Genomic DNA, 18,594 nt, shown 5'->3' on the forward strand with positions numbered 1-18,594 from the left:
AAGAGGGACTTCTTGATGCAATTAAAGCCTCTAATAAATCTGGGAAAACTCCAGGTCCCGTTTTTTTTTTCTCAAACTTTTTTGTTGATGTACTCAGAGGTCCATTATTAGTTTGTTTTAACCACTCCTATACAAATAGATGATCAGATACTCAACAAGAAGGTCTGATTTCAATATTCATTGTCATTGTGTGTAGATTGATGAGGTGAGAATAAACCCATATTAGAATAAGGCTGTAACGTAACAACATGTGGTAAAAAGTTAAAAGGGCCTGAGTACTTCCTGAATACTTCCTGAATACTTCCTGAATACTTCCTGAGTACTTCCTGAATACTTCCTGAATACTTCCTGAGTACTTCCTGAATGCTTCCTGAATACTTCTAGAATACTTCCTGAGTATTTCCTGAGTATTTCCTGAGTACTTCCTGAATACACTGTACCTCCTTTAGATTATATAATCATTTATATTCAGCAATATCCAAAATCATACAATGAAAATAAAGAGGTTTTATACTTGTATTTACATTCATTTTTAAGGAATACCTAGGATAGGATAAGTAATCCTTCTCACCCCCTCCCCCCTTAAAATATTTAGATGCACTATTGTAAAGTGGTTGTTCCACTGGATGTCATATGAATGCACCAATTTGTAAGAGGTAAGAGCGTTTAAATACTTAAATGTAATGTTGTAATGTAAATGTACATAATCAACACTCATAATCTAAACCAAATACCTATTTGCCCTTTTAAAAAATCTGATTTAGGAAGTGATCATATCTCGAGATGAAAACACCACAGTAGCAAAGTCTCTATCTTAGAATAAGGTTATATTTTACCACAACATTCCTCAAGTGTCATTTGTCATGAAATGTCCTCTTGGATCGCTGAGATTAGGATGTGTACTTATCTATTTCATAATTATAATGATTTAAAAAATGTTTTTATCAGATATTATGCATTTTACCATTTTAATTTCCACAAAGTTATAATTGTCAAAACAGTTCTAAACTAATCCATTTCTAAATATATATTTATATTTTAGTTAATCCATTTCTAATATATATATATATATATATATATTATAGTTAATCCATTTCTAATATATATATTTATATATATATATATATATATATATATATATTTTACATTGCTCTTGTAATGTAATTTTAATTCCATTTCTAATATATATATATATATATACATATATTTATATATTTATATATAATATATATATTTTAGTTAATCCATCCATTAGTTAATCCATTTCCATATATATATATCTATATTACATTGCTCTTGTAATGTAAAGGTCTGAGTTAAATAACACTGAAAATAAACATGTTTAAAATTAAATCAGACTTTTTTTCCCCAACATGTCCACAGACACTGTGTTTGTACATAATACATTTTATAGTATAATGTATCTTCAATGAATATACATTTTTTATGATTTATGGACAAATTACAGGAACATACTTTGGGTTTTATTTTAAATAAATTAGTTTTTTATAAAGTAAAACAGTATAAAATGACCCAAGAATTTAATCCAGACGAAAAGACGAATCAGGCGAAAATAAAATGTATTGAAAATAAGACACTTTGCCTAAACTTAGTCCTCAGAATGACAGTTGATTTTTACAGATGCATCATGGTTTTGTAACTACTAAACTTAGTCCTCAGAATGACAGTTGGTTTTGTAACACCTAAACTTAGTCCTCAGAATGACAGTTGGTTTTGTAACAGCTAAACTTAGTCCTCAGAATGACAGTTGGTTTTGTAACTACTAAACTTAGTCCTCAGAATGACAGTTGGTTTTGTAACTACTAAACTTAGTCCTCAGAATGACAGTTGGTTTTGTAACTACTAAACTTAGTCCTCAGAATGACAGTTGGTTTGTAACAACTAAACTTAGTCCTCAGAATGACAGTTGGTTTTGTAACTACTAAACTTAGTCCTCAGAATGACAGTTGGTTTTGTAACTACTAAACTTAGTCCTCAGAATGACAGTTGGTTTTGTAACTACTAAACTTAGTCCTCAGAATGACAGTTGGTTTTGTAACTACTAAACTTAGTCCTCAGAATGACAGTTGGTTTTGTAACTACTAAACTTAGTCCTCAGAATGACAGTTGGTTTTGTAACTACTAAACTTAGTCCTCAGAATGACAGTTGGTTTTGTAACTACTAAACTTAGTCCTCAGAATGACAGTTGGTTCTGTAACGACTAAACTTAGTCCTCAGAATGACAGTTGGTTTTGTAACGACTAAACTTAGTCCTCAGAATGACAGTTGGTTTTGTAATGGCTAAACTTAGTCCTCAGAATGACAGTTGGTTTTGTAACTACTAAACTTAGTCCTCAGAATGACAGTTGGTTTTGTAACGACTAAACTTAGTCCTCAGAATGACAGTTGGTTTTTACAGATGCATATCATGGTTTTGTAACTACTAAACGTAGTCCTCAGAATGACAGTTGGTTTTCTAACTACTAAACTTAGTCCTCAGAATGACAGTTGGTTATGTAACTACTAAACTTAGTCCTCAGAATGACAGATGGTTTTTACAGATGCATCATGGGTTTGTAACGACTAAACTTAGTCCTCAGAATGACAGATGGTTTTTACAGATGCATCATGGTTTTGTAACTCCATTATCTACAGAAATTGTTTTAAAACTGGTTTACAGAGAATCATCCATATAAACAATTTGATTTCATGTGACATCAACAAAACCACAAGTTCTCAGTCAAAAACATCAGACAGAACACAGCTCCTCAATTCTCTGGTGTTTTCTCTCGAGTCAGTTCAGTTTGGTTATTGATCAACTGCCTGTTTCATTTCTTTTTTATGTAAATATTTATATAGTCGCCAGTATTATTTGTCTACTTGCAAATTAAAAACTCTCTCTCTGGGCAAGAAAAGTTATCTGGCGTGTTTTCCCCTGATCGGGAAAATGTCTTTCCACACTGAGAGCAGTGGTATGTCTTCTCCTCCTGTGTATGTATTCTTTCATGATTATTCAGATGTCTTAACCGGTTAAATGTCTTTCCCAACAGGGAGCAGCGGTAGGTCTTATCCTCTCCTGTGTGTCCTGTCATGCCTATTCAGGACCCCCAACTTAGTTAAACTCTTTTTCCAGTCAGGAAGCAGAGGTGAGGCTTCTCTCCTGTGTGTCCTGTCATGCCTATTCAGGACCCCTAACTTAGTTATACTCTTTCCAGTCATGCCTATTCAGGACCCCTAACTTAGTTAAACTCTTTCCAGTCAGGAAGCAGAGGTGAGGCTTCTCTCCTGGGTGTGTCCTGTCATGCCTATTCAGGACCCCCAACTTAGTTAAACTCTTTCCAGTCAGGAAGCAGAGGTGAGGCTTCTCTCCTGTGTGTCCTGTCATGCCTATTCAGGACCCCTAACTTAGTTAAACTCTTTCCAGTCAGGAAGCAGAGGTGAGGCTTCTCTCCTGGGTGTGTGTTCTCCCATGTTTTTTCAGATACCCAAAGTGGGTAAAACGTTTTCCACACAGGGAGCATTGGTAGGGCTTTTCCCGGGTGTGTGTCCTCTCATGCTCTTTTAGGTTCCCTGACCGGGTAAAACTCTTTCCACACTGGGAACATTGGAAAGGCTTTTCTAGTGTGTGTGTCCGCTCATGCTCTTTTAGATTCTCTAACCGGGTAAAATTATTTCCACACTGGGAACATTTGAAAGGCTTCTCTCCTGTGTGTGTCCTCGCATGCCTATTCAGGTCCCCTAACTGGGTAAAACTTTTTCCACACTGGGAGCAGAGGTGAGGCTTCTCTCCTGTGTGTGTTGTCTCATGTTTTTTCAGATACCCTACTTGGGTAAAACTCTTTCCACACAGGGAGCATGGGTAGGGCTTTTCCTGTGTGTGTTTCCTCTCATGCTCTTTTAGGTTCCCTAACCGGGTGAAATTCTTTCCACACTGGGAACATTTGAAAGGCTTTTCTCCTGTGTGTGTTCTCTCGTGCCTATTCAGGTCCCCTAACTGGGTAAAACTCTTTCCACACTGAGAGCAGAGGTGAGGCTTCTCTCCTGTGTGTGCTTTCTCATGGTTTTTCAGATGTGCTAAGTAGGTAAAACTCTTTCCACACTGGAAGCAGTGGAAAGGCTTCTGTCCTGTGTGTATTTTCTCATGATCTTTTAGGTTCCCTAACTGGGTAAAACACTTTCCACACTGAGAGCATTGGAAAGGTTTTTCCCCTGTGTGTATTCTCTCATGATCTTTTAGGCTCCCTAACTGGGTAAAACGCTTTTCACACTGAGAGCATTGGAAAGGCTTCTCTCCCGTGTGTATTCTCTCATGCTCCTTAAGGCTACCTAACAGCCTAAAACTCTTTCCACACTGGGAGCAGTGATAAGGCTTCTCTCCTGTGTGTATTTTCTTATGTCTTTTCAGGCTCGCTAACTGAATAAAAATCTTTCCACATTGGGAACATTTGAAAGGCTCTTCTCCTGTGTGTGTCCTCTCATGCTTTTTTAGGTTCTGTAACTTAGTAAAACTCTTTCCACAGTTGAAGCAGTGGCGTCGTCTCGCTCGTTTGGGCGTCTCTGTGTCCGGTTCCTCTGAGGAACTCTTGCTGCTGTCAGAGCGAGAGTCTGGTCTCTCTCCTGCCAAAGACAAACAGAGTATTTAGTTCAGCAGATTATTTGGTTAAACCTGAAATGAAACCTCCACGTACATTTTACTTTGACATCTTAGTCGTTTGGAAGACACTGTTATCCAGAGTGAAAGCATCAACAGTTAAGATGATATGCCCTGAATGACTAATTAGGGGTTTTATATCACAGAAGCTCCACTCTACAAAACCCCGTTGTTATTCTCTTTCTTCTACAACGTCATTTATATCCAGTCTACAAGGGCCTGTCATTTAAATCCACTCTACAAGGGCCTGTCATTTATATCCACTCTACAAGGGCCTGTCATTTATATCCACTCTACAAGGGCCTGTCAAGGGCCTGTCATTTAATCCACTTCTACAAGGGCCTGTCATTTATATCCAATCCACTCAAGGGCAAGGGCCTGTCATTTATATCCACTCTACAAGGGCCTGTCATTTATATCCACTCTACAAGGGCCTGTCATTTATATCCACACTACAAGGGCCTGTCATTTATATCCAAGGGCCTGTCATTTATATCCACTCTACAAGGGCCTGTCATTTATATCCACTCTACAAGGGCCTGTCATTTATATCCACTCTACAAGGGCCTGTCATTTATATCCACTCTACAAGGGCCTGTCATTTAAATCCACTCTACAAGGGCATTTATATCCACTCTACAAGTCTTTAAATATCCACCTCATTTATATCCACTCTACAAGGGCCTGTCATTTATATCCACTCTACAAGGGCATTTATATCCACTCTACAAGGGCCTGTCATTTATATCCACTCTACAAGGGCCTGTCATTTAAATCCACTCTACAAGGGCCTGTCATTTAAATCCACTCTACAAGGGCCTGTCATTTATATCCACTCTACAAGGGCCTGTCATTTATATCCACTCTACAAGGGCCTGTCATTTATATCCACTCTACAAGGGCCTGTCATTTATATCCACTGTCATTTATATCCACTTTGTCATTTATCCACTCTACAAGGGCCTGTCATTTATATCCAATCTACAAGGGCCTGTCATTTATATCCACTCTACAAGGGCCTGTCATTTATATCCACTCTACAAGGGCCTGTCATTTATATCCACTCTACAAGGGTCATTTAAATCCTATCAAGGGCCTGTCATTTATATCCACTCTTTACAAGGGCCTATTTATATCAAGGGCCTGTCATTTAAATCCACTCTACAAGGGCCTGTCATTTATATCCATTTAAATCCACTCTACAAGGGCCTGTCATTTATATTCACTCTACAAGGGCCTGTCATTTATATTCACTCTACAAGGGCCTGTCATTTATATCCACTCTACAAGGGCCTGTCAATCCGTTGACTGTGTTCCACAGTCTTCTTTCACGGTTCCGGTTGGAGCGAGTGGTCGCATCTGCACGTCGCTCCAACGGGTAGTATAACTTTTTCATTATATTTCATTATATCACAACGGTTTGATTTGTCTTATCTTAGCAATTTCTTCTCAGCTAGCTACATAGCCGTCTTTGTATCAAAGATAATTGCGTAATTATCGTATTTCGCCGTCCTAACGTAGTCTTCACTAGCCAGCTAGCTAACGTCCACTGATTAGCTGCACTGGAGAAACTGTTAAACTCAACTGAACGACTTGATTAGTTTAGTGTTAGCTAGCTACATAGCCGTCTTTGCTGTCTTCGTATCATCGTATCATCGTATCCAAGATAATTGTGTTGTTTAGGTTTAGAGTGTGTAGTCTTAGAGTGATTATCTTAATTTACCGAGGTTAGCTAGCCAGCTATTTGTCGTCCTTAACGTAGGTGACTCTGCTAGCTAGCCAACAGCTAGCCAACGCTAGCCAACGTCTTCTGTATAGAACTCAACTACCCGGTCGCATTCACAGGTTGTATCACATTTTCACTTCATTTTCATTACAGTACAACGGTTTGATTTGTTTGATCGTAGCTAGCTACTTAGCTAGCTACATAGCCGTCTTTGTATCAAAGATAATTGTGTAGTCTAGAGCGATTTTCTAGGTTCGCTAGCCATCTATTGTCGTTCTTTTAACGCAACGTAACGTAAACAACACTGCTAGCTAGCCAGCTAGCCCCCGAATAGCAACACTGCAGAAACTATTACACTCAACGGAACGACTTGATTAGTGTAGTGTCAACAACGCAGCCACTGCCAGCTAGCCTACTTCAGCAGTACTGTATCATTTTAATCATTTTAGTCAATAAGATTCTTGCTACGTAGCTTAACTTTCTGAACATTCGAGACGTGTAGTCCACTTGTCATTCCAATCTCCTTTGCATTAGCGTAGCCTCTTCTGTAGCCTGTCAACTATGTGTCGGTTTATCCCTGTTCTCTCCTCTCTGCACAGACCATACAAACGCTCCTCACCGCGTGGCCGCGGCCACCCTACTCTGGTGGTCCCAGCGCGCACGACCCACGTGGAGTTCCAGGTCTCCGGTAGCCTCTGGAACTGCCAATCTGCGGTCAACAAGGCAGAGTTCATCTCAGCCTATGCCTCCCTCCAGTCCCTCGACTTCTTGGCCCTGACGGAAACATGGATCACCACAGACAACACTGCTACTCCTACTGCTCTCTCTTCGTCCGCCCACGTGTTCTCGCACACCCCGAGAGCGTCTGGTCAGCGGGGTGGTGGCACCGGGATCCTCATCTCTCCCAAGTGGTCATTCTCTCTTTCTCCCCTTACCCATCTGTCTATCGCCTCCTTTGAATTCCATGCTGTCACAGTTACTAGCCCTTTCAAGCTTAACATCCTTATCATTTATCGCCCTCCAGGTTCCCTCGGAGAGTTCATCAATGAGCTTGATGCCTTGATAAGCTCCTTTCCTGAGGACGGCTCACCTCTCACAGTTCTGGGCGACTTTAACCTCCCCCACGTCTACCTTTGACTCTTTCCTCTCTGCCTCCTTCTTTCCACTCCTCTCCTCTTTTGACCTCACCCTCTCACCTTCCCCCCTACTCACAAGGCAGGCAATACGCTCGACCTCATCTTTACTAGATGCTGTTCTTCCACTAACCTCATTGCAACTCCCCTCCAAGTCTCCGACCACTGCCTTGTATCCTTTTCCCTCTCGCTCTCATCCAACACCTCCCACACTGCCCCTACTCGGATGGTATCGCGCCGTCCCAACCTTCGCTCTCTCTCCCCCGCTACTCTCTCCTCTTCCATCCTATCATCTCTTCCCTCCGCTCAAACCTTCCCCCACCTATCTCCTGATTCTGCCTCCTCAACCCTCCTCTCCTCCCTCTCTGCATCCCTTGACTCTCTATGTCCCCTATCCTCCAGGCCGGCTCGGTCCTCCCCTCCCGCTCCGTGGCTCGATGACTCATTGCGAGCTCACAGAACAGGGCTCCGGGCAGCCGAGCGGAAATGGAGGAAAACTCGCCTCCCTGCGGACCTGGCATCCTTTCACTCCCTCCTCTCTACATTTCCTCCTCTGTCTCTGCTGCTAAAGCCACTTTCTACCACGCTAAATTCCAAGCTGCTGCCTCTAACCCTAGGAAGCTCTTTTGCCACCTTCTCCTCCCTCCTGAATCCTCCGCCCCCTCCCCCCTCCTCCCTCTCTGCAGATGACTTCGTCAACCATTTTGAAAAGAAGGTCGACGACATCCGATCCTCGTTTGCTAAGTCAAACGACACTGCTGGTTCTGCTCACACTGCCCTACCCTGTGCTCTGACCTCTTTCTCCCCTCTCTCTCCAGATGAAATCTCGCGTCTTGTGACGGCCGGCCGCCCAACAACCTGCCCGCTTGACCCTATCCCCTCCTCTCTTCTCCAGACCATTTCCGGAGACCTTCTCCCTTACCTCACCTCGCTCATCAACTCATCCCTGACCGTTGGCTACGTCCCTTCCGTCTTCAAGAGAGCGAGAGTTGCACCCCTTCTGAAAAAACCTACACTCGATCCCTCCGATGTCAACAATTACAGACCAGTATCCCTTCTTTCTTTTCTCTCCAAAACTCTTGAACGTGCTGTCCTTGGCCAGCTCTCCCGCTATCTCTCTCTGAATGACCTTCTTGATCCAAATCAGTCAGGTTTCAAGACTAGTCATTCAACTGAGACTGCTCTCCTCTGTATCACGGAGGCGCTCCGCACTGCTAAAGCTAACTCTCTCTCCTCTGCTCTCATCCTTCTAGATCTATCGGCTGCCTTCGATACTGTGAACCATCAGATCCTCCTCTCCACCCTCTCCGAGTTGGGCATCTCCGGCGCGGCCCACGCTTAGATTGCGTCCTACCTGACAGGTCGCTCCTACCAGGTGGCATGGCGAGAATCTGTCTCCTCACCACGCGCTCTCACCACTGGTGTCCCCCAGGGCTCTGTTCTTGGCCCTCTCCTATTCTCGCTATACACCAAGTCACTTGGCTCTGTCATAACCTCACATGGTCTCTCTTATCATTGCTATGCAGACGACACACAATTAATCTTCTCCTTTCCCCCTTCTGATGACCAGGTGGCGAATCGCATCTCTGCATGTCTGGCAGACATATCAGTGTGGATGACGGATCACCACCTCAAGCTGAACCTCGGCAAGACGGAGCTGCTCTTCCTCCCGGGGAAGGACTGCCCGTTCCATGATCTCGCCATCACGGTTGACAACTCCATTGTGTCCTCCTCCCAGAGCGCCAAGAACCTTGGCGTGATCCTGGACAACACCCTGTCGTTCTCAACTAACATCAAGGCGGTGGCCCGTTCCTGTAGGTTCATGCTCTACAACATCCGCAGAGTACGACCCTGCCTCACACAGGAAGCGGCGCAGGTCCTAATCCAGGCACTTGTCATCTCCCGTCTGGATTACTGCAACTCGCTGTTGGCTGGGCTCCCTGCCTGTGCCATTAAACCCCTTCAACTCATCCAGAACGCCGCAGCCCGTCTGGTGTTCAACCTTCCCAAGTTCTCTCACGTCACCCCGCTCCTCCGTTCTCTCCACTGGCTTCCAGTTGAAGCTCGCATCCGCTACAAGACCATGGTGCTTGCCTACGGAGCTGTGAGGGGAACGGCACCTCAGTACCTCCAGGCTCTGATCAGGCCCTACACCCAAACAAGGGCACTGCGTTCATCCACCTCTGGCCTGCTCGCCTCCCTACCACTGAGGAAGTACAGCTCCCGCTCAGCCCAGTCAAAACTGTTCGCTGCCCTGGCCCCCCAATGGTGGAACAAACTCCCTCACGACGCCAGGACAGCGGAGTCAATCACCACCTTCCGGAGAGCCTGTCATTTATATCCACTCTACAAGGGCCTGTCATTTATATCCACTCTACAAGGGCCTGTCATTTAAATCCACTCTACAAGGGCCTGTCATTTAAATCCACTCTACAAGGGCCTGTCATTTATATCCACTCTACAAGGGCCTGTCATTTATATCCACTCTACAAGGGCCTGTCATTTATATCCACTCTACAAGGGCCTGTCATTTATATCATTTATATCCACTCTACAAGGGCCTGTCATTTATATCCACTCTACAAGGGCCTGTCATTTATATCCACTCTACAAGGGCCTGTCATTTAAATCCACTCTACAAGGGCCTGTCATTTAAATCCACTCTACAAGGGCCTGTCATTTATATCCACTCTACAAGGGCCTGTCATTTATATCCACTCTACAAGGGCCTGTCATTTATATCCACTCTACAAGGGCCTGTCATTTATATCCACTCTACAAGGGCCTGTCATTTAAATCCACTCTACAAGGGCCTGTCATTTAAATCCACTCTACAAGGGCCTGTCATTTAAATCCACTCTACAAGGGCCTGTCATTTATATCCACTCTACAAGGGCCTGTCATTTAAATCCACTCTACAAGGGCCTGTCATTTAAATCCACTCTTCAAGGGCCTGTCATTTAAATCCACTCTTCAAGGGCCTGTCATTTATATCCACTCTACAAGGGCCTGTCATTTATATCCACTCTACAAGGGCCTGTCATTTAAATACTATCCATTTAAATCCACTCTACAAGGGCCTGCCATTTATATCCACTCTACAAGGGCCTGTCATTTATATCCACTCTACAAGGGCCTGTCATTTATATCCACACTACAAGGGCCTGTCATTTAAATCCACTCTACAAGGGCCTGTCATTTAAATCCACTCTACAAGGGCCTGTCATTTATATCCACACTACAAGGGCCTGTCATTTAAATCCACTCTACAAGGGCCTGTCATTTATATCCACTCTACAAGGGCCTGTTATTTATATCCACTCTACAAGGGCCTGTCATTTAAATCCACTCTACAAGGGCCTGTCATTTAAATCCACTCTACAAGGGCCTGTCATTTAAATCCACTCTACAAGGGCCTGTCATTTATATCCACTCTACAAGGGCCTGTCATTTATATCCACTCTACAAGGGCCTGTCATTTATATCCACTCTACAAGGGCCTGTCATTTAAATCCACTCTACAAGGGCCTGTCATTTATATCCACTCTACAAGGGCCTGTCATTTATATCCACTCTACAAGGGCCTGTCATTTAAATCCACTCTACAAGGGCCTGTCATTTATATCCACTCTACAAGGGCCTGTCATTTATATCCACTCTACAAGGGCCTGTCATTTAAATCCACTCTACAAGGGCCTGTCATTTATATCCACTCTACAAGGGCCTGTCATTTATATCCACTCTACAAGGGCCTGTCATTTATATCCACTCTACAAGGGCCTGTCATTTAAATCCACTCTACAAGGGCCTGTCATTTATATCCACACTACAAGGGCCTGTCATTTAAATCCACTCTTCAAGGGCCTGTCATTTATATCCACTCTACAAGGGCCTGTCATTTAAATCCACTCTACAAGGGCCTGTCATTTATATCCACACTACAAGGGCCTGTCATTTAAATCCACTCTACAAGGGCCTGTCATTTATATCCACTCTACAAGGGCCTATCAACTTTAAATATTTTATATCCACACTACAAGGGTCATGTCAAAATCCATTACCACCTGTCATTTAAATCCACGTTAAAGGGCCTGTCATTTATATCCACATTCTGTCAAAATCAAAAGGGCCTGTCATGATTAACAATTTACTTTTATTTAATGCACTAAAGGGCCTGGGCCTGTCATTTAAAATAAATCATTGAACAAAATCAAGGGCCTTCAATAAACTAAGTCAGATTCACTCCAAATTTGGTCTTTGGACTCATGACATCAGTCTTTAAAGGGCCTTTTACAAGGGCCTGTCATTTAAATCCACTCTACAAGGGCTATTTAGATCCACGTTACCACATGTGCATTTAATGCTAATTCATTTAAATCCATGGCCGCACTGTAGCTATAGATGCACGTTACCACATGGCCTGCTAATGCTAATTCATTTAAATATGGGCCTGTCATTTATATCCAGCTATAGATGTCATTTAAATCCACATTCAAGGGCCTGCTAATGCACTAATGTCATTTAAATATGGGCCTGTCATTTATATCTGGGCCTGTCATTTAAATCCACTTACAAGGGCATGTGCTAATCCACTAATTCATTTAAATATTTTAGGGTCATGCAATCCATTACCACGATGAACCACGTTAAGTTTGGCTTTGAATTCTTACAAAACAAAACGGATGGAAATGATTAACAATTTACTTTTATTTAATGCTAATGATTTAAAATAAATCATTGAACAAAATCAACTTCTCAATAAACTATGTCAGATTCACTCCAAATTTGGTCTTTGGACTCATGACATCAGTCTTTAAAGGTTTTGGTCGCTGCATTTAAATATGGCCGCACTGTAGCTATAGATGCACGTTACCACATGTGCTAATGCTAATTCATTTAAATATGGCCGCACTGTAGCTATAGATGCACGTTACCACATGTGCTAATGCTAATTCATTTAAATATGGCCGCACTGTAGCTATAGATGCACGTTACCACATGTGCTAATGCTAATTCATTTAAATATGGCCGCACTGTAGCTATAGATGCACGTTACCACATGTGCTAATGCTAATTCATTTAAATATGGCCGCACTGTAGCTATAGATGCACGTTACCACATGTGCTAATGCTAATTAATTTAAATATGGCCGCACTGTAGCTATAGATGCACGTTACCACATGTGCTAATGCTAATTAATTTAAATATGGCCGCACTGTAGCTATAGATGCACGTTACCACATGTGCTAATGCTAATTCATTTAAATATGGCCGCACTGTAGCTATAGATGCACGTTACCACATGTGCTAATGCTAATTAATTTAAATATGGCCGCACTGTAGCTATAGATGCACGTTACCACATGTGCTAATGCTAATTCATTTAAATATGGCCGCACTGTAGCTATAGATGCACGTTACCACATGTGCTAATGCTAATTCATTTAAATATGGCCGCACTGTAGCTATAGATGCACGTTACCACATGTGCTAATGCTAATTCATTTAAATATGGCCGCACTGTAGCTATAGATGCACGTTACCACATGTGCTAATGCTAATTCATTTAAATATGGCCGCACTGTAGCTATAGATGCACGTTACCACATGTGCTAATGCTAATTCATTTAAATATGGCCGCACTGTAGCTATAGATGCACGTTACCACATGTGCTAATGCTAATTCATTTAAATATGGCCGCACTGTAGCTATAGATGCACGTTACCACATGTGCTAATGCAAATTCATTTAAATATGGCCGCACTGTAGCTATAGATGCACGTTACCACATGTGCTAATGCTAATGAATGATAATGCTAAAAATACTTGAAAAATCTTCTCATGGACCATAAGTCAGAATGACTCCAGATTTTGTATATACAGTGGGGAGAACAAGTATTTGATACACTGACGATTTTGCAGGTTTTCCTACTTACAAAGCATGTAGAGGTCTGTCATTTTTTATCATAGGTACACTTCAACTGTGAGAGACGGAATCTAAAACAAAAATCCAGAAAATCACATTGTATGATTTTTAAGTAATTAATTAGCATTTTATTGCATGACATCTGTGACAGAGTGGGAGAAGCCTTCATCCACATATTCAGTTAAGAGAGTCTAGCTAGCTACATTTTCAGATATTATACATTTCTAATTTTGACTGAAAGTTGTTTTCATTGCAAGTTACGGTAGAATGCTCTGCTTTTATTTAGTCATAATCACAATCATATGCTATTTTACTGTAATTAGCTCGCCATTATAAAAAATATATATATATGTCATTTAGCAGACGCTTTTATCCAAAGCGACTTACAGTCATGTGTGCATACATTCTACGATAAACCCACTTGGCGTTAAATGCTCTACCAACTGAGCTTTGCAAATAATGTTCTTGTTTTGCGAGTAAATTTTCCTGTAATAATTCATTCAAATGAGCTAAAGTGAAGACGTGGGCAGCTATATGATATGGTCATTATTTGAACTGGCTAGACAGCCAACTTATTGTTAGATAGACAGGTAACTTATTGTTAGACAGGTAACTTATTGTTAGATAAACAGGTAACGTATTGTTAGATAGACAGGTAACGTATTGTTAGATAGACAGGTAACGTATTGTTAGACAGGTAACTTATTGTTAGATAGACAGCCAACTTATTGTTAGATAGACAGGTAACTTATTGTTAGATAGACAGCCAACTTATTGTTAGACAGACAGGTAACTTATTGTTAGATAGACAGGTAACTTATTGTTAGATAGACAGGTAACTTATTGTTAGATAGACAGGTAACTTATTGTTAGATAGACAGCCAACTTATTGTTAGACAGACAGGTAACTTATTGTTAGATAGACAGGTAACTTATTGTTAGATAGACAGGTAACTTATTGTTAGATAGACAGGTAACTTATTGTTAGATAGACAGGTAACTTATTGTTAGATAGACAGCCAACTTATTGTTAGATAGACAGGTAACTTATTGTTAGATAGACAGGTAACTTATTGTTAGATAGACAGGTAACTTATTGTTAGATAGACAGGTAACTTATTGTTAGATAGACAGGTAACTTATTGTTAGATAGACAGGTAACTTATTGTTAGATAGACAGGTAACTTATTGTTAGATAGACAGGTAACTTATTGTTAGACAGGTAACTTATTGTTAGATAAACAGGTAACGTATTGTTAGATAGACAGGTAACGTATTGTTAGACAGGTAACTTATTGTTAGATAGACAGCCAACTTATTGTTAGATAGACAGGTAACTTATTGTTAGACAGGTAACTTATTGTTAGATAAACAGGTAACGTATTGTTAGATAGACAGGTAACGTATTGTTAGACAGGTAACTTATTGTTAGATAGACAGCCAACTTATTGTTAGATAGACAGGTAACTTATTGTTAGATAGACAGACAACTTATTGTTAGACAGACAGGTAACTTATTGTTAGATAGACAGGTAACTTATTGTTAGATAGACAGGTAACTTATTGTTAGATAGACAGGTAACTTATTGTTAGATAGACAGGTAACTTATTGTTAGATAGACAGCCAACTTATTGTTAGATAGACAGCCAACTTATTGTTAGATAGACAGGTAACTTATTGTTAGATAGACAGGTAACTTATTGTTAGATAGACAGGTAACTTATTGTTAGATAGACAGGTAACTTATTGTTAGATAGACAGGTAACTTATTGTTAGATAGACAGGTAACTTATTGTTAGATAGACAGGTAACTTATTGTTAGATAGACAGGTAACTTATTGTTAGATAGACAGCCAACTCTTTGTTAGATAGACAGCCAACTTATTGTTAGATAGACAGGTAACTTATTGTTAGATAGACAGGTAACTTATTGTTAGATAGACAGGTAACTTATTGTTAGATAGACAGGTAACTTATTGTTAGATAGACAGGTAACTTATTGTTAGATAGACAGGTAACTTATTGTTAGATAGACAGGTAACTTATTGTTAGATAGACAGGTAACTTATTGTTAGATAGACAGGTAACTTATTGTTAGATAGACAGGTAACTTATTGTTAGATAGACAGGTAACTTATTGTTAGATAGACAGGTAACTTATTGTTAGATAGACAGGTAACTTATTGTTAGATAGACAGGTAACTTATTGTTAGATAGACAGCCAACTTATTGTTAGATAGACAGCCAACTTATTGTTAGATAGACAGGTAACTTATTGTTAGATAGACAGGTAACTTATTGTTAGATAGACAGGTAACTTATTGTTAGATAGACAGGTAACTTATTGTTAGATAGCCAGGTAACTTATTGTTAGATAGCCAGTTAACAAACTAGAAACAAACCAAAACATTGTTTAGAAAGTTTGATTTAGTCGCCTGGTTTGACAGATTGAAATATACTAAATAAATTTTTAAACAGATGGGTTTATTGGTGTTAAAATACACCAGTTGTGCTATTTTGGACCAGCAGGCTGATGATGTCATGCAGCCGTTTTTAGTGATTATACTTTTTTATAACGACAACGACAAGTTTGATGTCAGACGACAATAGAACGTTCATGATGTCACTGCGACAACTGTCTTCAGACATGTCGATAGACCTCGTATAAACCAGCCTTTAGTCTTGGAATCTTTGGCTGTTTACTACACTACTCCCTCTGTTTAGCACATGGCCTCACATGTGACTCCTTAAAGAGATGGGTGGGGCTAAGGCTTAAGAGGGTGTGAACGATGCTGAATGGGTGTAGACAAATACAAGCTCTCCAGTAGGTGTACCAAAGCAGACAAGGGGCCATTTTCTCAAGTGTGGGGTCAGATGTTTATCAACTTTCTAAGTAGAATGAATTTGCCATTGTTCCTCAACTGCAGCGTATGATATACCATTTTCGTGCTCTGGGTCTCTACTTGACCATGTGACCTAGACACCCCAAACCAACGTTGGATTGTTCACAGGGTTTGGACACGTATTACCCACCCTTTGGTTTCCCTATAAATTACTTACACAATTTATATAAATATATAATTTAAAAAAATGTCTATAGCTCTTCAACCACGTGACCTACCAGCCTTATTTCTACTGTTCATTATTCCTTATATAAGTAAGCAAGTTGCACACCCTTTGGTTTTCTTATAGCATTTTAGCAACATTTGTAGAATATATATATATATATATGTATTTAAATTATATATATATTTAAATATACTTTAAAAAATAACTTTAATAGTTCACAATGTGGCTGAAACACCTCAAACCAACTTCAGGGTAGGTTTTCCCATAAATCACTTTCATGGTTTAAGATAAATATTTGAAACTTTCTATAGCTCTTCAACCATGTGACCTAACAATCTTCAATGATTGAAGAGTTTGTGCCCCTGTTTCTAAAACAGTAACGTTACTTACTAGTATTAATCAGATCCTCCTCCTCCTCTTTCAACGTCACAGTAATCTCCCCCTCCTCCTCCTCCACTCCAAAAACAGCATCCTCCTCTTTCACGCTGAAAGCTTCTTCCTCTTCTTTCACTGTAAACTCTTCCACTGTAACTTCTTGCTCTTCTGTCACTATAACTTCCTCTTTCACTGTAACAGCCTCACCCTCAACTTCTTTTTTAACTGTGACAGCCTCCTCTTCCTTCTCCTCTTTCACCAGAGCTTCTTTCTCCGTCCAGCAGACCTCCTCTTCTTTAACACGGGGGTAGTAGTTTAGTGAGTTCATGGTCGGGGATGTTAACTAGCTAGATAGTTAGCATTAGTGCTACTGCTAACTTAGCAAGCCAGCTACCCAACAAACAACGTAAATAGATACGACAGAAGTATGTTTAAAACATACTGAATAATATATACCAAAAACAGACTAAAGAGATGTAATGTTTTTAGCCTATAATGGCTACGAAGCTGGCTGACGATACTTGTTATGGTTGAAGAGGCGTCCTCCTGTCCACTAGATTATACGTCACACTCTGACAGCAGACCTGAGAGTCACATCGCCACCTGTGGACTGGAGTGGGTAACGCAGTTGAGGAACATATTTACAAGACAACACATTTATTTATTTAATTGAAGTGTGATATTATATGGAAACGTACAAAGATAAGAACGCGTTGATTGATTAGTGCAGTGAAAATATAAAATGTACATCTGCAATAAACATTTAAGGCAAATTCATATTCATTCACTTAAACAGATAATCTAAAAATAACAGCTCGGTCCTCCCAAACAGCGTAACGATTATATTTACCTTTATATAACTAGGCAAGTCAGTTAAGAACACATTATTGTAATGTTGTGCTCCATGTTAAAACCGTACAATGTTGACTGTCTGCAACATTGTTGTGGAAAAAAACAAATTCAAACATTGTTGATTGTCTATTCATTTTAAGTTTGAATAAAATGTAATGTAGGGTAATATAATAATAATAATATATGCCATTTAGCAGACGCTTTTATAAAAAGCAACTTACAGTCATGTGTGCATACATTCTACAGTCATGTGTGCATACATTCTACATATGGGTGGTCCCGGGGATCGAACCCACTACCCTGGCGTTACAAGCGCCATGCTCTACCAACTGAGCTACAGAAGGACATGGTGGGGTGTTTCTACACTGCCAATTACAGAGTCAAGAGGTTTATGTAGTAAAAACAAATTATAATAATAATATAATATATGCCATTTAGCAGACGCTTTTATCCAAAGCGACTTACAGTCATGTGTGCATACATTCTACGTATGGGTGGTCCCGGGGATCAAACCCACTACCCTGGCGTTACAAGCGCCATGCTCTACCAACTGAGCTACAGAAGGACCAATGTTAATTAAACAGTAGTGGAAAAAGTACACAATTGAGTATGAATAAAATAAATACAATTAAAAAACAAATAAACACCAGACAAATAAAGGAAATCCATCTTTCTGGGGGGATTTAAGGTTCCAGTCTTTCAGAGATGTGGGTTCAAAGTCCACCGCTTTAACTTTTTCTCAACAGAAAACTGTAACGTTTTCTAGCGTTTTTACTTTCATGTCGGGCCATGCAAGGGAGAAAAGAACAAATGTTGTGTGTCACGGATGGGGTTCCAACTCAATAGTGTAGTCCATCG

The 18,594-nt window shown here is 40.4% G+C and overlaps 1 protein-coding gene across 1 annotated transcript; it reads right to left on the reverse strand.

The window, feature by feature from the left end:
- Positions 1–3,225: 3,225 nt before the first annotated feature.
- On the reverse strand, positions 3,226–17,442 carry LOC124002727 (gastrula zinc finger protein XlCGF26.1-like). Its single transcript, XM_046310431.1, has 2 exons — positions 16,900–17,442; positions 3,226–4,618 (listed from the first exon to the last, which is right to left on the reverse strand). The coding sequence occupies exons 1-2, from the start codon at positions 17,210–17,212 to the stop codon at positions 3,426–3,428; spliced, it is 1,506 nt and encodes a 501-aa protein (XP_046166387.1). The 5' UTR covers positions 17,213–17,442; the 3' UTR covers positions 3,226–3,425.
- Between the last annotated feature and the right edge of the window lie 1,152 nt (positions 17,443–18,594).

This window comes from Oncorhynchus gorbuscha, linkage group LG18 (assembly GCF_021184085.1).
Source record: "Oncorhynchus gorbuscha isolate QuinsamMale2020 ecotype Even-year linkage group LG18, OgorEven_v1.0, whole genome shotgun sequence".
Taxonomy (NCBI): Eukaryota; Metazoa; Chordata; class Actinopteri; order Salmoniformes; family Salmonidae; genus Oncorhynchus; species Oncorhynchus gorbuscha.